General features: G+C 43.8%; 1 protein-coding gene across 5 annotated transcripts in view; it reads left to right on the forward strand.

The window, feature by feature from the left end:
* WHRN (whirlin) overlaps positions 1–22,706 on the forward strand; it is a 137,028-nt gene that overhangs the window by 26,330 nt on the left and 87,992 nt on the right. For 4 of the 5 annotated variants that reach the window (XM_083422963.1, XM_083422961.1, XM_083422964.1 and 1 more), the window contains exon 2: positions 14,244–14,459. The exons of the other annotated variant lie outside the window; for it this stretch is intronic. In XM_083422963.1, coding sequence (XP_083279089.1) covers positions 14,244–14,459 — 216 coding nt within the window. The remainder of the gene's footprint in view (positions 1–14,243; positions 14,460–22,706) is intronic. 5 annotated transcript variants of the gene reach the window in all.

The following is a 22,706-nucleotide window of genomic DNA, read 5'->3' on the forward strand; positions in this document are numbered from 1 at the left end:
TGTACGTTAACTGGCACTCGTCAGTCTTGGGTCATTGACCAAGTGGCTCAAGCAGCACCTGCCCAACTTTGATAGCTAAGACATTTTAAAAAAATAGTTAGAATTTATCATATCTGTAGTACTGGCAACTAGGATAACCTTTTATACATCATCAAAAGACAGGAGTTTTATCAAATACACATACCAAAAAGCTGAGAGGGTAAGACATGGTACTGATATGCATTAAAATATGAATTTGTTATGTGAAATTAGAAATGATCACTATGATTTAAATTAAAGATACATCTCACCATAACAGGGAAGAATGTGACCAGGTGACCTGTGTGCCAGCTCAGCCTGTTGTCCGGGTGCTGCTAATTGTTAATGAGCAATTTCAAAGCCCCTGCTCTCACTTAACCATATCCATTCATCCCTATACTGCTTAATGCCAAAATAGGCTTCTGAGTGGTTTGTAAAACATAAAAACCAGGTGCACTAAAATTAAAATAGAAACATCCACAATTAAGACGCTCAGTCCCATTACATTGCATTAAAATAACACAGCAATTAAAAATAGGATGCTCAGGATGAGAGTTCAGGGGAATGGCTGTGTAGACAGGTATGTCTTCAAAGGCCAGCAGAATGCCAGTGCAGATGAGGGCCTCTAATTTTTCAGCAGGGAGTTCATTCCATAGCACTGGTGAAAAAGCCCACTCCCGCATTACCGCAAAATGATTATCATACCATGTCAGGACTAACTGGGTTTTCAGGGCTTTATGCAACCTGGTGTGTCCTTATTGGCTTTTGGAGTCATCTTACTGTATTTAAGATACAAAAGGAGGCCGGAGGGCACTCTTGAACCATGGTGCCTAGTCTGCCTGGTTTACTGAGTGACAGCAGTGCTGGTGATGCAGGAGGTAAGACTATGAAAAATGCTTGCCCGAGGCCCTAGTTTTCATCCTGCCTCCTCAGTGCCTTACAAGCTTCTAATTTAGGATGCACTCAGTGTAAAAAAAGGTTGTACTCCTATGCACATACTATTTATGCCCACTTACTTTTATTTTTTACTTTTATTTTACTTTTATTTTATTTTTTACTTTTATTTTTTACTTTTATATGGGACGCGGGTGGCGCTGTGGGTTAAAGCCTCAGTGCCTAGGGCTTGCCGATCGAAAGGTTGGCGGTTCGAATCCCTGCGGTGGGGTGCGCTCCCGCTGTTCGGTCCCAGCGCATGCCAACCTAGCAGTTCGAAAGCACCCCTGGGTGCAAGTAGATAAATAGGGACCGCTTACTAGCGGGAAGGTAAACGGCGTTTCCGTGTGCGGCTCTGGCTCGCCAGAGCAGCGATGTCACGCTGGCCACGTGACCCGGAAGTATCTTCGGACAGCGCTGGCCCCCGGCCTCTTTGAGTGAGATGGGCGCACAACCCTAGAGTCTGTCAAGACTGGCCCGTACGGGCAGGGGTACCATTACCTTTACCTTTACCTTTACCTTTACCTTTACCTTTATCTATTACATTTTTATTATACCAGGGGTTACACCTAGGACCTTCTGCATGCAGAATGAATGCTGTACCACTAACTACAGCCTTTCCTGTCTGGCATTACACCAGTGGCGTAGCATGGGTTGTCAGCACCCGGGGCAAGGCAAGTAATTGGCACCCCCTAACCCGTGGATTTGCGCCCCCTAACCCTACCCCCAGATGTTGCGCCCAGTGTGGCTGGCCCCCCCTGCACCCCCCACGCTACGCCACTGCATTACACAGATCTGTCAGCAAGGAAAAGTTGTCCCTGGATGGGGAAGTGGTTCTGGAGCAACTCTACTCTCCACCCCACTTCTCTGCAGTGCTTCCCCTTCTTGAAACATTTCAACCATTCAATCCGTGGTTACCTCTGTTTGCTTCCTTCAGCCAAGTCAGGTTACAGACTGGCTCTGTTGCTGCTGCTGCTGCCACCACTGCTACGAGAAACTTTTTTCTTAACTGTCTTTCTTTAATTGGGCCCAGAGGGCACAGCGCCATGGTTGTTCAACCCATTACAGTTCACCTGTCTCCTCTAACAGAACAAAAAACACCCGTAGGCAATGCAGAAGCAATCAGATGCAAAAAGAAGAAGAAAGCTTTGAAGGCTGGGCAAAGCATTCCATGGAACAACACAGATGGAAAGGACCTCAGAGATTGTTCAAGGGCTCTTCCATATCAACGCTTTGAGCATTTGCCTTGGTCTGCTTGCACAAAGCTTATATGGAGGTTAGAATAATACATTGTAGGGCTGTGCATGGACACCCCCACTTAATCAGTTTTTGGATCTGCTGTTTTAGAGTGACCCCAATTCAACCTGGGACAATCCATGATTGACCCAGCCCAGGCCTGGGACCCAAACAGACTCACAGACCTTGCACAGTGTTTAATTAAGGTTTAAAACATGTGTTTGAGAAGAGGAGAGAATGGAGACTCAGTTGTGTCTCCTTTCCTCCCAATTACATATTTCAACCCTAATTACACACGCAGTTGGAAAGGGGGGCTTGTGTCCCAGAGCACAACCCCCTTGACAGCACCAGATTGCTCTGGATCAGCAATGGCTATGTTTTATGGCCTACATGGCATTATGCCCTACATTCCTATACTGCGCTCTCTATGGAGCAGAGCATTCAACTCACTTTCTAGACTATTTTGATGACTTTCTAGATTTCTCCCAGAATGGAATTTTGCTGAAAATTAATATGCAGAAGTGCCATTGGGGGACCAGGAAGTGAAAGTGCTTGGAGGGAGTAGGGAAGCCACAATATCCTCACCCGACTCCCTGCAACTTGAAAGTGGACTGGGACAGGGGAAAGGTTCCTTGCTGCACAGAGAAAGAGTTCCATCTAGGGATCTGTCTGTGAAAGTGCTTTTCAAGTTGGGGGTCTTGGGCCTGGACTAGTCGAAGATCACTGGTGCAGACAGTTATAACAGAACACTAAGTAGCCTGTTACATTTGGTTATGTGATGACATTACAAAGCCAAGTCAAAGAGAGGATACCTTCACTCTGATGGGGAGAAAAGAATCACCCTGTCTTGTAGCACAACTGCCCCCCCCCCCATTATCTGCTAAACAGGTGGATATATTTTGCAGATAACTTTTTCTTCTTCTCTCCATGAAATACACCCTAGGGCAGAGCTTTCCAAACTGTGTGTCGGCTTCAGTGTGTAGGTGTGTTGTGCAAATGCTCCCTGCGCTCCTCCAGGAGCTGGAAAGAAGGTAATTTAACCTCTGGTTTGCTAGTACAGTGAAATTAAAGGACCGCTGACCGTTAAGTCCAGTCGCAGATGACTCTGGGGTTGCAGCGTTCATCTTGCTTTACTGGCTGACGGAGCCGGCGTTTGTCCACAGACAGTTTCTGGGTCATGTGCCCAGCATGACTAAGCTGCTTCTGGTGAACCAGAGCAGCGCATGGAAACACTGTTTATCTTCCTGCTGGAGCAGTACCTATTTATCTACTTGCACAGGCATGCTTTCGAACTGCTAGGTTGGCAGGAGCAGGGACTGAGCAATGGGAGCTCATCCCGTTGTGGGGATTCGAACTGCCGACCTTCTGATCGGCAAGCCCAAGAGGTTCTGTTGCAAAATGAACCATGTCTAAAAAGTGTGTCAGCAACACGAAAAGTTTGGAAAGCTCTGCCCTAGGGTTTTATCTCAGAGGAAGGCCACCCAGGCCACGTGCAAGTAAATGAACAAGCACACTGTACTCTCACTGCATGCACATTTCATTCTGAAAAAGGCTAGCACCATGATGCCTCCTGTGTATTCATTGTGCTTGCCCCATCACTCAGTCAGTGATTTAGTTTGAATGGCGTTGCTGGCAGAACAAAGTGGAAAGCTTTTCCTCATTCCCACAAGCCTTTTGTTGCTTGTAATGTGGGAATGAAATCGTTATGCGCAATGTAAGTGGATGCTTACCTCCCTTTTTGTTGTGAGTCCCGTTCTTCAAATAGATAGTGTGCTTCAGAGTCCATTGTGGCTAGATCAAAGAGGTTTTTAAGGGGAAACAAAAGTGCTGAGCTGTAGTTAAAGCTCCTTGTATCCCACTGTGAATAGCTGTAGCATTACCGCAACCAAGTGAATTGGGCTAGCCGCTAGATTACTCATTTCATTATGAAGAAGAGTTTGGATTTGATATCCCGCTTTATCACTTCCCAAAGGAGTCTCAAAGTGACTAACAATCTCCTTTCCCTTCCTACCCCACAACAAACACTCTGTGAGGTGAGTGGGGCTGAGAGACTTCAGAGAAGTGTGACTAGCCCAAGGTCACCCAGCAACTGCATGTGGAAGAGCAGAGATGCAAACCCGGTTCACCAGATTATGAGTCTACTGCTCTTAACCACTACACCACACTGGCTGAGTGTGAACAGGCAACTTCAATGACTTTACTCTGAGCAAAACCAAGCCTTATGAGATATTTGGGTATGTTTGGCCTGGAGAAGAGATGAGAAGACTGCAAGGTGATATAACAGCCATCTTCAAATATCTAAAGGGCCATCAAATGGATCTTGGCACAAGCTTGCTTTATGCTGCCCTTGGGGGTAGGACTTGAATCAATGGTTTCAGATTACAAGAAATGAGATTCTGACTGAAGATTAGGAAGAATTCTCTGACAGTGAGAATTGTTTGGCAGTGGACTCCCTGAGAAGATGGTGAACTCTCCTTCCTTTTATGTTTAAAAATGGGTTGGATGGTCATGTGTCAGGAAATCTTTAGTTATGATTCCTGCATTGCAGGGGGTTGGACTACTAGATGATTCTTAGGATCCCTTCCAACTCTATAATTCTGTATAAGCCTACTTGTATGCAACCCAATAGGTCTAGGTAAAGGTAAAGGGGCCCCTGACCATTAGGTCCAGTCACAGACAACTCCGGGGTTGTGGCGCTCGTCTCCTTTATTGGACCAGGGAGCCGGCGTACAGCTTCCGGGGCATGTGGCCAGCATGACTAAGCCACTTCTGGCGAACCAGAGCAGCACATGGAAATGGCGTTTACCTTCCCGCCGGAGTGGTACTTATTTATCTACTTGTACTTTGATGTGCTTTCGAACTGCTAGGTTGGCAGGAGGAGGGACCAAGCAACGGGAGCTCACCCCGTCACGGGGATTCAAACCGCCGACCTTCTGATCGGCAAGCCCTAGGCTCTGTGGTTTAACCCACAGCGCCACTCTACAATTCTGTGTAAACCTACTTGTATGCACCTCAATAGGTCTACCTGTGAGTAAATTTTAGTTGGCTAGAACCCTACCAACACACAGTCATCCTTCAAAAGTGTCACTTCACTGAATTTTGCAATGCCGAGTAATTTGTACAAAAATGCATATACTGTGGTAAAGTGGGGAAAATGAGAAACCAAAATGGAGAGATTTCCCTCAGCAGTACTGAAACCAGCGTGTGGAGAAAAGGGTGGGCAGAGAAAGCAACATGAGCAGCAAAAGGCAAGTAACATACTGACATGTTGACAAATGTTGAGCCAAAACTGTTCTAAAACAACAACAACTTTTGGATCAAAAATCAGGAGGCAGTGACAAGCACCAGCTTAAAAGAGGATTGCACAAATTCGTGGAGCTAAAGACTATCAATGGTTACTAGCCATGATGGTTATGTTCTGCTTCCATGGAGCTACTCATTGAGGCTTCTGGTTGACCTCTGTGAGAACAGGATGCTGGACAAGATCCATCAGGCTCTTATTACGCTCTTATGACTTCAGCTCTCATCATGGTCAGTGATGCATCAGTGATTGGAATTGCAGTCCAAACTAATTGCAAAGCACCACAAGGTTGGGACAAGATGACCCACATGGCACACACACCCTGAAGCTCCTCCTGCTCTAGGGTTCTATGATAGCTCATATCCACATCGTGCATCAAAAGCACTATGATATCACCTCAGCAGTCATGGAAAATCCTGGCAGGTTTAATTTGTTAAGGTTGCTCAGAGGGGTAGGTTTGTGAGGTCAGCACCCTCAACAAACTGCGGTACCCAGGATTCCCTGGTGGGAGATATAAGAAACCTTTAAATATACAGTGTGGATGTGACCATACTGTCGCCACACACCCTCTTATCCCCCAATTTTACTTGTTACAAGGGAAAACTCATATGTTGCCAGCTCCTTTCCCAAAGTTGCCTATAACTTCACAATGACGATTTAAAACATGTGTTGTGTGTCCCATTGAGGGGGTGGAGAGCATACAATTAGGAACCTGGAAAAAGGACTGGCCAGTTCTGTTATGCCACTGGGTTGCATTCCATTGCCGTGGCTCGACACCGACCAGTGGGAGCAGTTATTGACATAAATGGATCTATGTGAAGGATGGCGTATGTCACAGTCATTGATTGCAGCTAATAAAATGCTGTATTGCAAATCAATTTAATAGAGCCCCAAGCTGTTCTCTGACAGTCTATTTCTATTTATGACTCAGCAAAGTTAAAGCGAGGAAAGAATGCTATTCTAAAAGTGTACTTTCCTTCTCTTCCTCTCCCATTCCCAGCTTCCAACTCTTCTTTCTTTCAGAAAAATGAGGCAATTTACTTAAATCATACTAGACTTGAAGATAATTAAATGATTGCATTAGGAAAGGATTGATCGCCCTTATGAAATCTCACTGGCTCCTGCTTCTTTGGCTCTCATTACTCCTAACTGCACATCCTGGTGATTATAATCTATTAGCAGACAACTTGCTATTTATGAAGGGGAGGCTGTATATAGAAGGAGGGTTTGCAAACTGGATAGATGCTCCTGGGTGGAGGAGTGCAATGCTTTGTTATGCACACAGGCACACTTGCACCCCTGGGTGGTGCTGGGAGGCAGCAAGTCTCATTACTGAGGTGAAATACCTTCATGCCAGGAGTCCCAACTTGGCCCCACAACCGTGGGCGCCTGGGGCCATGGGTGCCATTTAGCATGCTCAACAGCTATGGGTCTTCCTTTCCAAAATAAGCTCAACAACTTTGCTGAAGCCTCCCCCCAAAAAGCTCAACAACTCTGGTCAATTCAATGGGTAGATCACTGCCAGATTATTTATAGTGGGAGCAGTGGCGTAGAGTGGGGGTGCAGGGGGGCTGGCCGCACCGGGCGCAACATCTGGGAGGGGCGCGCTCGCACTCGCAGCTCTCTGCCCCTATCTGGCTCACTCACTCTCACTGCAGTGCTGGCTGTGCGAATCCGATCCGAGCCGCCAGGTCGCCACCCACTGTGGAGGGGAGGGTGCCAGGCGTGCGGTGCGGTGTGGAGAGAGAGCGAGGGACTATCTGGGGGAGGGACAGTGCAGCGGGGGGGCGCGCAAATTACTTGCCTTGCCCCGGGTTAGGGGGCGCAAATTACTTGCCTTGCCCCGGGTGCTGACAACCCACGCTACGCCACTGAGTGGGAGATTGCAGTCTCTTGGAAGTTAGACGTCCCTGCACTAGTCTATCGGTTAGAAAGAAATTGCATTAAGGTTGCACTTTTCATACAAAAATGTTTTCCAGAGAGCACTAAGGGGTTTCTTTATTGGAATCAACAATATGTAACTTGACATCTCATATGTGTCCCTCATTGTCTTGGTGCTTTCCAGTCTGCACTACAGGGGATCTGAACCGCCAGCAATACAAATCTGCTTTGAGTTAGGCAACCAAAGTGATAATCACTTCAGCAGCATCTGAAGGCAGGGAAGCTTTTAAAGGTTTAATGTTTTATTATGTTTTTATATATGTTGGAAGCTTCCCTGAGTGGCTGGAGCAACCCAGTCTTTCTTTGTTTACAGAAGGAGGGGGGTCAGACTGTGCCTTGGCCAAATGCCTGATGGAACAGCTCTGTCTTGCAGGCCCTACAGAAAGATGTCAAGTCCCGCAGGGCATAGTCTCTTGTGACAGAGCATTCCACCAGATTGGGGCCACCGCCAAAAAAGCCCTGGCTCTGGTTGAGGCCAGCCTAACCTCCCTGTGGCCCGGGATCTTCAATATGTTTTTATTTGAAGACAGTAAGGTCCTCCGTGGGACATACCAGAGAGGCGGTCCCGTAGGTACGAGGTTCCTAGGCCGTATAGGGCATTAAAAGTTAAAACCAGAACCTTAAACTTGATCCTGTACTCCACTGGGAGCCAGTGCAGCTGTAGGAAAGCAGGGAGCTGCCTTGTATCAGGCCAGATTATTTCACCCCTCTTGCTCAGTCCAAGTGTAGCCAGCGTGTTGTCCTTCAGATGTTCTTGGACTCCATTTCTGAACATCCGGGACTACTGTCCATATTGGCTGGATTTTGGTGGAAGTTTTTTTTAAAAAAAATATTTTTATTAATTTTCCATCCATAAAAAATACATATCACACCACATTACAACTTTCACAAATTTTCTCATCTTTTGGACTTCCTTCAGCCTCTCTGACAATCATCTGAATTTTTTTCCTAATTACACATTTCCTAAATTTACTATTGCCTTTTAACGCACCCTACCACATCTATTTTTCTTTTTTACAACATTTCTTAGACCTTTACAGGGCTTCTTTAAATGCCACTAACGTTATTTCTTTGTCACTTATACATTCCCAGTACTCAACAAACTTTCCCCAGTCCTCGATGAATTTTTGATCTCGTCAATATCTAATCTTCCCTGTCAGTTTATCAAGTTCTGCATAGTCCATCAGCTTCATTCTCTGGATTTTGGTGGAAGTTAGAGTGCAACAACATCTGGAGGGCTACTGTAATCTACCCTACAGCAGTTCTTCATGATCTCAGCTGGAGAATCTTTGCCATCACCTGCTAGTCCATTCTCTTGGCTTGAGATGCTATTTATTGGACTGCAACCTTCTGCACACATAGCAGATGCTCCACCATTGAGCTATGGTATCTCCCAAAGCATGTAGGGGGTGGGACTAGATTACCCTTGGGGTTCTTACACCTCTGCAGTTCTATGATTCTACGAAAGCAGATACTGTACCAGTAAGCTATAGGCTTAATGCAGTTACACTGGTTTTCCTTCCTGCATATTTTCTGTTGCTAGACTTCCCTCCTCAATGTGTCAAACCCATGGCTATAAAGCTTAACTTTCTTACTCCTGTACTCAGCATTTCACGCACACCCCTCTTGGCTGCAAAAAGAGAGGCGCCCACAGGGGATTTGGGGTTATGAGAGAAAAGTTGATGGCCGGTATATTTGCTCAGGGTGATGTGTACCACACAGCCACAGGAATATTTGTGGCCAAGCATAAATTGGAGCCATTCCTTTTGACCTTTTCCTCCTGCAGCTATTTTTCAGCTAAGAATGTGGAGCACACTGTTCAATGGCTAAGAAAATGACCTGCAGATATGTCCTCCCCCCTCCTTCCTTTTCTTACCCTTTTCCATCTGATAAGTAAAGTGGGTTTCGTACTTTGCTGTCACTCTAAGCTGTTCTCCAGATGCTGGAACTAAAATGGGTCCTGTATGCCATCACCCTCCACCCCCAAGTGGAACTACACATGGTCAGAAATAAGAACATAAGATGAGTGCTGCTTGATCAGGGGGAATGGCTATCTAATTCAGAATCTTGTTCTCGAGGTGACCAACTATTTTGCCCCAAAATATTGTTTGCTTATTTGTTACATTTGTATCCCACTTCTTTTGCCAAGGAGACCAAAGTGGTGGACATAGTTCTCCTCCTCCCTACTTAATCCTCACAACAACCCTGTGAAATAGGCTAGAATCTGAACCGAATGATACAAAATTGATAAGGATTGGTTAGGGAAGCAGTTTAAAATATGTAAAGGTGGATGCAATTATCTCAAATATTATCTCAAATTACTTTTTTCTAAAAAAGTAAAAAATAAATAAATTTCCCAGCTGTTTAACTTGCTACCTTACAAAAACCCTAAGTAAAAGCATTCTGAAAAACAGGTCTCGTTCCCCCCCCCCCCCACATCTAATTGCCATTCTACTCTATACAGTATAGGGAGTGGGTTGGGCTGGTTTAGCATGAGAAATTAAAGTTTCTATTTAGTAGAGGTAAGCAAATAAAAATAATGAGCTCAGCTTGGAGGCAGTGGTGAAGTGAATAAGAAGAAGTAGCTCAGGCATGGACAAACTCGGACCTCCAGATGTTTTGGGACTACAATTCCCATCACCCCTGACCACTGGTCCTGTTAGCTAGGGATGATGGGAGTTGTAGGTCAAAAACAGCTGGAGGGCCAAGTTTGCCCATGCCTGGAGTAGCTTGTTTGACTGGTTTGCTTTCCTTCCTTCTCTCTGACTCTACAGCCCATGGAATCATAGAATTGTACAACTGGAAGGCACTCTGGGGATCATCTAGTCCAGCCCCCTGCAATGCAGGAATAGGCAGCTGTCCCATACATGAATTGAACCTGCAGCCTTGAGAAACATCAGTATATGCATGCATGCATGCCTCTCTCCCATTAATAGCAAACTCAGCCGCTGAGTGTTGACAGGAATGTAGCCATAACAGGGTCACTTAGTAAAAACAAGAGGAAGGTGTCAGCACACTTGGGGAAACTTGCAGAAGTACTAAAAAATATTTAGGAGTGGGAAAAGAAACTTCAAAACAGCTGCCCACTATCACCTTTATTGTTTATTCTGGTATGGGAAACTTTGTGCAGAAGTAAAAGAGAAAATGAAGAAATTGGAAGGGTTTGAGTTGTACATCAGATATATAGATTTAGGGCCTTTGCAGATTATGTAGTACTATTTGCTGATAATCCTTTGGATAATATGAAGATTGTATTAAGGGAGATAAAACAATCTGGAGACCTAGCAGATTTTTACATGAATTCTGGCAAAAAATAATAATCTGATGCATCAAGAGAAAGAGGGTCTACAAAAGCAAAATGGGTATTAGTGTGGAGAAAAAGGTGAAATATTTGGTTAAAAAATAAAAATGCATTGCTTTTTCAGTATAACTATGTTAAAGTATGGAACGAGGTGAAGCAAGGCTTATCAAGATGGGGAAAGATGAAAATTCCATTACAGTGGTACCTCGAGTTACAAACACCTCAGGTTACAAATGCTTCAGGTTACAAACTCTGCTAACCTGAAAGAGTTACCTCGAGTTGAGAACTTTGCCCCAGGATGAGAACGGAAATCATGTGCCGGCGGCGTAGCAGCAGCAAGAGGCCCCATTAGCGAAAGCATGCCTCTAGTTAAGCACAGTTTCAGGTTAAGAACAGACCTCCAGAACGAATTAAGTTCATAACTAGAGGTACCACTGTACTAGGAATGATATTAGCTGTTAAGATAAATGTAATACCGAATATGCTATTTTTATTTCAAATTATACTGATTATTGGTAATATGAGCTGCTTCAAACAATGGCAAAAAGAGATATCGGATTTTATCTGGCAAGGAGATAACCGAGGATTAAATTTATAATATTAACTGTCCTTAAAGAAAAAGGGAAGTTCTCACTGCCAGATTTAAAACTGTAATATGAAGCAGCCTGTTTTATATGGCTAAAAGAGTGGATATCTTTAAAAAATGCAAGACTGTTCGATTTGGAAGGGTATGTAAGGGATTTGGATGAAGATACAGATGGCATACGTATCTTTGGTATGAAAAAGTTAAGGGTAAATAAGGAATTTGTGGACTATTGTATTCAGATAAGTATTTCAGGAGTTTGATCCAGGTACAAAAAAATTATTAGAAAGGAAAACTCTATTATGGCTTTCTCTTATAGAGGCAAGTGCTCAAACAACAACAAAACCACCAATATCCAGGTGGGTTGAGGTACCTATAAAGATATACTTATCTTGGTGGGAGGTAGATGGAAACTCAAAAAATAGGACAAAATACAGAATTACATGACAAACTGGTTGCAATACCATCATATTGTTTAAAATTGTTAAAAAAGACGTGTTCACCAGTTTTAATGACAAAGGTCTGACTTTGAAATGAGGTTGTTGGAAAATAATGATAAACTAATATCAAAATTGTAGAAACTGCTGTTAGAATGGGAAACAAAAGATGAGATGGTGAAGTCAGCAGTGATACATTGGGCCAAAGATCTAGGGCACAACAAAGAAATGACTGCATGGGAGAGACTTTGGAAAGTAGATTTGAAATTTACTGCATGTTATACCTTGATAGAAAATTATATGAAAATGATGTATAGGTGGCAACCCTATCCCAGTGTTAAATCTGAACCCAGGTTTGTGGTTTCTCTCACTTCAGACAAACCACAAGCTGTAACCAAGGTCTGTTCTTGGCTTACTGCTTATGTTTTATCTAAGGGAGATGTCAGGGAACTGCCATCAGTGCCAGAGGGAGAGAGCAAAATCCAGAGGGATTCCAGAGAGCGTCCCGGGATTGGGAGAGGCAGCCCATCTTCTGGGGAAGAGAATCAGCGTAGCACCAGTGGAGAAGGGGGGCAGATGGGGGAAGCGGCGAGGCGGTCCCATGACTCCTTGCCGGAGACCAGCGGGGAGAGTAGGGGTCCTCCGCTGCCTACGCCCTCCTTGCGCAGAAGGCGGAGACTAGGCGCAGAGTAGGAGGAGACTAGGCGTCAAAGAGCTTCTTTGCTGGAAGAAGTTTAAGAAACGCCCACTGACGGATTCTGCCAGCGATTGAGACAGCTACGGGTGAGTGGCTGTCTGGACAGAAAAGGTTCACTCAGGCAACCCAGCCAGGTGTTTGCACCGGTTTACGCACGAGCAACCCCTAGAACTATTACAGGAGACAAACAGGGAATTGTGGTTCAGATGTCACGTTAGTTCCCAGTAATGCAGCAGAAGCAGGAGAGGAATGAGCAGCCACAATTTCTTCCCTCTAAAGCAGCATACTTCCTCACTCACGTCATTAGCGCCATGTGCAAAGGAGGCCTCTGTGCATTTGCAGGTGCAGTCTGAAGATGGTTATGATGCCCTTGTGTAGGACAGCTTTTTTGAAGAAGAAGTATATTTGCAAAAGAACGCCATTAAAAAAAAAAATCTTTCTACCAGGGAGGGCAGGGGTACAGTCTTGCCAATACCCAGCCATCTTGAGTCCCTTTCATTAGAATTCCTAATTATGTCCTTAAATGCATCCTTTGCTGACTGATAAGTCTCATTGATTCAGAAATGATTGCAGTGCATTTAGAATCCTAGTTAAGTGTTCTGTTGAGAACGGAACAATGAAAGTAGTCAGGCAGCAGTCCCAGGAAACAGGCATCAAAGAAAAGAGTACTTCCTGTAACTAGATAGAAATTTGCATCTCCCCCAACCCAGCCCCCACCAACTGAACATAGCATTGTGTGCTTCCCCAAGCAGCAAAAAGTTCTAGGGCAGTGCGACCTGGCTTTAGTTTAGGTTTAGAGACAGCACTGGAACCTCAAACATATGAGCATAGCATAAATAGAGGCTAGCAGCATTCACATTTTAAAAGTTAGGGCTGTATATCTAATTTGTCTAAACCACCAAACTGAAATGGGCTGATTTGGGTAGAAACAGGCTTGGTGAGTTGGGTGGAGGTAGCCATGGGTCAACCCAAGTGAGTCTGGACCTCCCAGAAAAATTGGGGGCTGTCAAGGAATGGGGCACTGGATGGGAAGAAGAAGCTATGCTGAGTATACCTGTTCCCCCAGTTAATTCAGTGCCAGACCTGTGTTGGAAGTTCCCTGGGATAGTCCTGCCTAGGCTGAGGGGGCGGGTCTGGGCCTCATATCAGTTCAGGTGCACAACCCTAATGGAAGGGTCTTGGGCAAATGGTTGTGCGAATAGAAGAATCTCTGTGGAAGCAGGGTCATTTTCCTTGCCCAGTTCTGATAGTCCTCCTGTTGATTTGAATTTACTTACTCGAATATAATGTGTAAATACCATAAGAGGGTAAAATTAAGTCTTTGCCCTCACTTTTTGAGATCCTTTCAATTGGAAATTATGGGAACTGACCCTGAGGCTTTCTGAACTCAGAGCAAGGATTCTGTTTCAGATCTATGATTCCTCCTAAGGCTATATGAACGTCGGAAGCTTCTGCAAGCCACTCCTTGATTCATCTACTCCAGTAGGATATACATGAGGGCTTGGGAACCTATGGCCCTCCAGATGTTGTGGGACTACAACTCCCATCATCCCTGACACTGACTGTGCTTGCTAATGATCATTGGAGTTAGAGTCTAACCTAGTCTGGAGGGGTGCATGCTCCCCACCCTTACTGTAGGTTTTTCTGTTAATGGAGATTCCTAGGGTTGAACTGCAGACTTTTAGCATTCCTAGAACTGGGCTTGACCCCTGATTGGTATTGGAGTTCTGCTTTCCTTAAATTGCCTCCTGTCTCATTGAGGACCTTGGTGTCCATTTCTTCCTCAATGTTTCCAGGCGCTCAAGGGCTCAAAGAAGCTGAATCTCTCTGTCCACTCGGTGGGGCGGATCCCTGGAGGCTATGTTACCAACCACATCTATACCTGGGTGGACCCCCAGGGGCGGAGCGTCTCTCCACCAACTGGCCTGCCCCAACACCAGAGCAGTTCTCTGCACAAGGACAGTGAGAAAAGGAGCCACCTCCAACTTCTGCAAGAAGGGGACGAGAAAAAGGTGGGTGATGCAAAGACCAGAGAAGGTGGGCAGTGAGCACTGGAGCCCTTCTGTATAGTATGCTATATGCCGGGGGTAGCCAACATGATTCCTGAAGGCACTGGTGGGCCCACCAGTGTCTCCTATGGCACCTGTGAATGGTCTCAGTAAATACCCATTCAAAAATACACAGTGCATAAGAGATGCTGCTCCTGCTCAGCTCATTTTTGCACTTGCTCAGCCTCTCCTATGTTGAACACACCAATATTTCCTTGGGTGCCATGACCCTTCCTCCCTTTCATTCTGAACAGAAAAGAGGTGCAAAGAGCTTCTCCCTGGGAGCAAGTGTGGAGGTGGTTGGTGGAGGTCCCTTCTCCCCATTGATGGGGGCGGCGGCAAGGGGGCATGCTCACACTATTTTATGACTGGCACCCACATTTTAATTTAATTTAGCATTTGGAGTGGCCTTAACGTTGCCTTCCTATATTCTGCAGCTAGCTTTAGGACACATCAAGGCAGCATCCCCTAATAGGAAAGCAATGAACTGACGTCTTCCCTAACCTGGAGCCCTTGACATTTTGGACTGCAGATCCTGTCAGTCTTGTCAGTTGGGGCTGATGGGAGCTATAGTCCAAAACATCAAGAAAGGTGCCAAGTTGGGTAAAACTGAGCTGACCCTTAAGAAAAATGAACTGCTTGTGGTTCTGAGGTGTCCATACATACTTAAATACAAGCATGAATTTCCTCTTTTCCTAGCCTTTGCAACCTTTGCCGTTCCCCTTATCTATCCAGGACCTCTCTCTTGAGCATGGATGTTACAGTTGCCTTGGCTGCATAAGTAAAAAGGGTTCACCATTAGTACATTGGACTGTTCCATGGTCAGGCATAGATTTTTCCTGTTTCAGTGTGTGGAGGATGACCTCCCATAAAGCAACAGTATCTACCCCATCTTTGCAACCTCAGTTGTGTCTTTGTACTTTTGGGGCCAAAGTTGTTGCCACCTACCCTATAAAAAGTGGTTTGCACAACCCAGTACAGAAGATAACAACACAATAACATTCAATACAGTAACAATTAACTGCACACTATTAAAAATCCAGTTAATACTTAGTTTAATTAACTAGTTCGACAAAACTGGTGAACGTGATCTAGTGATATCAGCTTTTCTAAACCTGACAGCCATTTACACCTCCAGCACTCTACTGCCACCCCCTTGCCTCTTAACACTCCCTTAGGTATTCCCACTGCATTCCCACCCCCCAGGTATGCAAGTGCCCACTATGGGAACCTTTGATCTAAATGCCAAATCACATCTGCAACTCACCAGGTAAAATATGTTCAAGAATGTTTCCATGGCATATATTCTTGCAGTGTATGGAGCAACAAATTTAAAAAATTACCTTTCCACAACAGGCTAGTTCTAGTGCTATCCTTCTATAGGGTTGCTATATTTCAAAAAGTGAATTGGGGGGGGGGAGTTTTTGAGCTTTTTTTTTTTTTACTTTTGCCCAAAGTTGTTTAGTTGTGTGTGTGTTCGTTTGTTGTTTGCAATATCTCAAAAAATAATAATACATTTTTTGAGCTATTTTAAAGGAAATTTACCAAAATCTAGACTTCCAACATGGGTTGTCATACATCCAGCTTTTCCTGGATATTTAAGAGATTTCTGCCCTGACACTGTTTTCAAATGCCGTATTCTGGGTACGTCCGGGAAATTCCAGACGTATGGCAACCCTATACTCAAGCAACAAAAGAGAAGGGACCACACCAACAGAACAGGTTGATAGGAAAGCTTTGCCAGAAGCAAATCCATTTAGGTGCAATTCATAAATTATTCCTCACATGTTGTAGGTATATTTCTTAGTGGAAATTATTCAGTAGTGAAACAGATGCAAAATTTGTGCCTTCTTTCATAACAATCAGTCACAGGGACATAGGAAGCTGTCTTATACCAAATCAGACCAATGATCCCGCTAGCTCCATATTGTCTACACTGACTGGCAGTGCTCTCCATTTTTCAGACCTAGGACCATCTGCATGCAAAGCAGGCACTCTCCCACTGTTCAGTAGTGAAACAGATGCAAAATTTGTGCCTTCTTTCATAACAATCAGTCACAGGAACATAGGAAGCTGTCTTATACAAAATCAGACCATTTGGTCCACCTAGCTCAGTATAGTCTTACACTGACTGTCAGTGGCTCTCCAGGGTTTCAGGCAGGTGCTTTTTCCCAGCGATTGAACCTGGGATCTTCTGCATGCAAGGAAAGTGCTCTACCACTGAGATGCATCACTTCCCCAACTGGAAACTTAGGAAAGTGCCAAGTCAAACCACTGATGCATCTAGATCAGTACTGTTTACACCAGGGATGGGGAAACCCTTTCTCCCCATGGGTCAGTTCTGTATGTACCTTCTGGGCCAGTTTTGACACTTAAAGCTCCTGAACGTTTCTTTAAAGCCACATTGATACCTGCCCCACTCCTGACATCAGTATGTGTGGCTTTTCAAAAATGGCCTTTTGAGCCAAATTGTGTATCCTACCGGTCTAAATTTGGCCCACAGGCCAGAGGTTCCCCACTTCTGCTCTACACTGATTGGCAGCGGCTGGTTATGGTTTCAGACTGGGGTCTCTCCCAGCCCTATCTGGAGATGCAGGGGATTGAACCTGGCACCTTCTGCATGCAAAGCAGATGCTCTACTCCTGAGCTATGGCACTTCCCCATACATTAATGCATGCAAAAATAATTTCACTTCTATATATCTTTTGAGATCAATATTCCAAGAAAGATTAATAGAATTCTGCCATCACCCACACATTTATCTCTTAGTATTTCCAAGTTTGGATAGGATGGCTCTTGTTATTTGGCACCTGGTGTACGAATCCTGTTGCAAAGATGGATTGAATTTCAATGGGACTCTGATGAACATTTAATCATCCCCTTTCACATTTGAGACAATCCAAGATTATTTCTCACACATCACGTTAGAGTCATGAGTGAGTTCTTTTCGATTCATTTGCTTTAGATGGCTTGGTAAATACTCAGTAAAGGTTTTACAAATGCCAGTAATATTTCCTTCCACCGAATTCATGTTTTATGCCCCTGCAGAAGCCATCAAGCTTTCTGATTCCTGCCTGGAGAATAGAATTCTTTGACTGAATCACAGACTTAAAAGCAGAGTCTTAGAGTTGAATGACATATTCAGGAAGGTTACGTTTCTGTGGTATAGCCCTCAGAGGACAGGACTGAATATAGAAAGCCATTAGCTCTGCAGAAAGCATAGAATGGAAATATTCATATGCCATCTTTTCACAGCCATGATTTGAGATAGCTTGAAATGCCACACCACCCTCATCTGCTTGCTAAAGTAGTATAGTCCAAGGAAGACTGTACTATGCGGTACATCTGTTGGATGTTAGAATGTTGTAGGGATGCTGCCTGCTCCCTTAGCAGCTCAGCTATGCACCATCTGTTATCTGGGGGAAATGGATATTAACAGCACTCAGGACCTGCTTGTTGGCTTCCCATTGCTGCATCTCATTGACCACTGTGAGAACAGGATGGTGCACTAGATGTGCCTTTCTCCTGACTCTTACGTTCTTAAGCTTTGGAAGAGACTGGTTTCACTCCACTTTTCTTGGAGAAGGGGCAGCTGTAAAACAGGACTGGCCTGTGTTGTGCTGATGCCACCAACCTGGGGGGCTTAAAAGAGGATTGGATAAATTCATGGAGGATAAAGCTAACATCACTTACTAGCCATGACTAGCTATGCTCTGCCTCCATAGTCAGAGGCAGTAATGTTTCTGAATGAAACCACAGGGTCCAGCTGCAAAGCAGACTGACTTCAGTGTCTCATTTTACCCCACTTAGCAAAGGAAGCAGGCAAACAGACTGGAAAGTAAGCTTAAAATATAGTTTACTTACTCAGTTGTCTTGTATTGGTTCTTAGCTATAGCAGCAGTAAAATCTATGCAGGTAAAATACTTATATTTAAGTATTTTATATTTAAAAACAGTCTCCGGCTTGGGACTGGAGCAAACACAGGACATGTCTGCCCCCATGGCTAGTCAGACAGACAGACAAACTGACAGAGAAGCAGGAAATTACATATGTGCTTTGCCCAGGAAAGGAGGGGAAATAATATCACACAGAGCCCTCTCTACCAATTACATTTTCTATTTCTGAGTCTCTGCCTATTAGCAATACAGCTCTGTAGTCATTTCCCCATAAACGTACTAACCAGCAAGAATGTGCATTGTTGGATTCAGTCCCCCACAAAATTTGCGTTTGTTGCTCCATCTACTCTTGCCCACCACTTGCAAGTACTGCTCTCCAGGAAGGTTGCCCAGATTTGAAGCATGGAACCTAGCAAAGTATGCAGAACACAAATTAGGTTGGCAAGTTTTTTAAAAAATCAATATTTTATTTCTTTCTTCTTTTAAATCAAGCATTTCATCAGCATTCAGTGCAAGGGAAAGCTACTGCAGAGATGGCAAGAGGTTCTTAGTGAAGGCTGCTCGGCAAGATGTTAATACAGAGGTGGTTCGCTTCTGTCAAGTGACAAGCAAAAGATTTTTATTTTGTCTGTATGCCTGTGATCAAAAGGCGGGAGTGTGACTCAGCAAGAGAATTAGGATATGTTTGTAGCAAAACAAAAAATGCAGAAGATTTTTGCCAGCTTTCCCCCATTGCCCTTCAGGGGACAAGCACAACACCCCAGCTGTCATGTTCATCAGAATGATCCCAAGGAGTTCTAAGAAAATCTTGTTTCTTCTTTGCATGTAGTGTCCTGTTCCCTCTCCTCAGGAGATGGGGTAAACATTCAATTCAGCCCACATTTAAAGGCAACTCTACCTTAATGCACACTTCTGAAGCAATACAGTGGTACCTCAGGTTACATACACTTCAGGTTACAGACTCCGCTAACCCAGAAATAGTGCTTCAGGTTAAGAACTTTGCTTCAGGATGAGAACAGAAATCGTGCTCCGGCGGCGCAGCAGCAGCAGGAGGCCCCATTAGCTAAAGTGGTGCTTCAGGTTAAGAATAGTTTCAGATTAAGAACAGACCTCTAGAACGAATTAAGTACTTAACCCGAGGTACCACTGTACTGAGAACCAAAATGCAGCCATCCTTTGAAATTCATGCTACTCTGAATTATGCAATGCAGTTCTCCAGTGGAGTAATGTGTACTGTGGTAAAGTGTGCATTGAAATTCATAAGTACAGTGGTACCTTGATTTATGAACTTAATTCATTCCGGAAGTCCGTTCTTAAATCAAAGTGTTCTTAAACCAAGGCGTGCTTTCCCATAGCAGTGGGGGACTCAATTTACAAATGGAACACACTCACCAGGAAGCGGGACATGTTCTGCTTTCAAGGCAAAGTTCACAAACCAAAACACCTACTTCCGGGTTTGCAGTGTTCTTAATCCAAGTTGTTAATAAACTAAGCTGTTCCTAAACCAAGGTACCACTGTACATGAAAATAGCACACCAAAATAAATGCATTATATAAAAGGAAATGTCTGTGTCTGAAGCAAAAGTTGTGTGCAAATGTGTATATTAGGAGAAACCCACTCTAAAATACTGATGAATGTTCATGAGCTTAAAATCATCATCATCACCACCACAAACAATGTTTCATTATTTTTAATGATTTTTAGTACATTTTTGATGATGTCTTCTTATTATCTTGTAACAATTCCTTATCTAGCACTGAAATTTTGTTTTCAAATCCATTCTTTTTTATCTTTTTCAAAAATTGCATTTATTTGATGGTATTGTAGACAGGTAATTCCAAGCCTTTTAAGTTCTTCATATTTTTTTCCCTTTTAATTGGCCATTTTGTTCTTCTAATAAATCTTTATACCCTGGCCAATTATTATCCATATTTTTCTTGTGGATGGAAATTACCTCCACTGGTGAAAGCCACCATGGAGTTTGGGGCTCTAAAAGTGTTTTGTATCTTTCCCAAACCTTTTATAGGGCCTTCCTTACTATATGATTAAGGAACCCTCTGTGGTTTTTCACTTTATTATGTTCCAAATAGCTGTGCCATCCAAAGATATTATCCTACCCCTCTATGTCTAATATTTTAGTGTTTTTTAATGTTTTCCATTCTTTGAGCCAAATGAAGCTTGTTGCTTCATAATATAGTTTAAGATCTGGGACCGCAAAACCACCTCTGTCTCTAATTTCTGTTAATAATTTAAATTTTATTCTTGGTTTTTTACCTCTCCAGATGAATTTAGCCAGGTCTTTATGCCTCAGTTTTCCTTAAATTATCTCTTACTTGCCTCTGACTTTCATTAATCACAGCTATTCTGCCCCATTCCTTTCTTCTCTCCATCCTCTTCCTTTCCTTCCTCCTCTTTCCTTCCTCATGTATTGGAGGTTACAGGAGTCCAGAATGCAAGCTAAGAGGTGAGAGGAGACCAACATAATGCAAAACATCCCAGCAGGGTTGAAGGCAGAAATGTAGATTGATTTAAATAGGTTGATGTACCACCCTGGACCGGGGCCTCAGGAAAGATTGCACAAATCATATAAGCAATTGTCTATTTAAAAATGTTTCTAACCGGCTGGCCTTAATATGAGGCAGAGTGAGGCAGTCACCTCCGGCAAGTCATTTGGGGCATCATGAAAGGGCAGCCAACTGTTTAATTTATTATAATTGTATTTCTTTACAGCCAAGGGAGAGGTGCCTGTGGGATATTCTGCCGCTCATACCAAAATATGTGCCTGGACAAAACACTGCAGTGTGCAGTGCTCCTGTTCAGCATTCAAACCAGGCAGCACATGCCCTTTCCCAGGATACTCCATTCATTTTGCCCTCTTCAGTTTTCTGCCCTTGTGCCCCACTCAACCAGTCAGCAGTCCGTAACTACTAAACATTCTATATGGTCTGTGTTTTTTTTTTTGGGGGGGGGAGTTTCCCCCTACAGAGTCTTTGTATTTCTGCAGATCATGGGATTTCCCTGCTTCTGCTAATAATGCTCATTCTCTTGTACATGGATGGAGCTAATTTGGATTCCTAACGATCCCCACTTGGAGAACGAGTTTGCTATCATTAGTATTAGTATTAGTATTAATAATTCTATACTGCTTCACATCTTTAAGGGGGAAAAACTCAAAGCAATTTACAACCTACATCAAAGCATCAAATAAAACACCCAGAATAAAGCATTACTGAAGAAAGTCAAATATAAAGTATGCATTCAAAGCAACATAACAAAAAACTAAAATATTAACTTGAAGATTTCAAAATGAAATATTATAAAGAACTACAATTTGCACATTAAATGCAGCAAAGTTAACAAATATACATATACATGTATATATATTAAAATTTCAAAAGAAAGCAATGGTAAAGGAAGTCAAATATAAAATGCACATTAAAAACCACACAACTAAGAAGAGACTAAAATATTATCATGAGTACAGAACGTAGCTGCTGCTTCTGTTGCCAGTCCTGCCGGTGATGGTTCAAGGTGGGCAGCAGCTGTGGAAGTTCAGGTTGGATGGCCTGGATCTGCAGTAAGAGACAGACAATATGGTACATACAGGATAGGATGGTCTGGGATTCTGAGTGACCACCTTCTCCCATATGAATAAGTCCATGAATTAGAATCATCAGATGACGACTTGCTGTGGGTGCCCTCACCTGTCAGAGCTTAGGTAGCTGGCTGCCATGGAAAGCTCCTTCTCTGTTGTGGTCCCTCAGTTATGGAACATCTTCCCTACACATGCCCAACTGATTCATTTTTTTGACATTTTAATACATCCATTGAAAACAGAATCTGCCCTCCCCCACCTGAGGCATTTGGTTGATCTTAGTAATTATTGGAAGTTTGGTGGTTCGAATCTGCCAACCTAGCAGTTTGGAAGCATACCAGTGCAAGTAGATAAATAGGTACTGCTGTGGCGGGAAGGTAAACAGCATTTCCATGCATTCTCTGGTTTCCGTCACGGTGTTCCATTGCACCAGCAGTGGTTTAGTCATGCTGGCCACATGACCTGGAAAGTTGCTGTGGCAAAGACCAGCTCCCTTGGTCTGAAAACAAGATGAACACCACACCCCATAGTCACCTTTGACTGGATTTAACCATCCAGGGGTCCTTTACCTTTACTATATATGTTGTTGTTTAGTCGTTCAGTCGTGTCCGACTCTTCGTGACCCCATGGACCAGAGCACGCCAGGCACTCCTGTCTTCCACTGCCACCCGCAGTTTGGTCAGGTTCATGTTTGTAGCTTCGAGAACACTGCCTAACCA

The sequence above is a fragment of the Podarcis tiliguerta genome, assembly GCF_965153285.1.
Source record: "Podarcis tiliguerta genome assembly, chromosome: Z".
Lineage (NCBI taxonomy): Eukaryota > Metazoa > Chordata > Lepidosauria > Squamata > Lacertidae > Podarcis > Podarcis tiliguerta.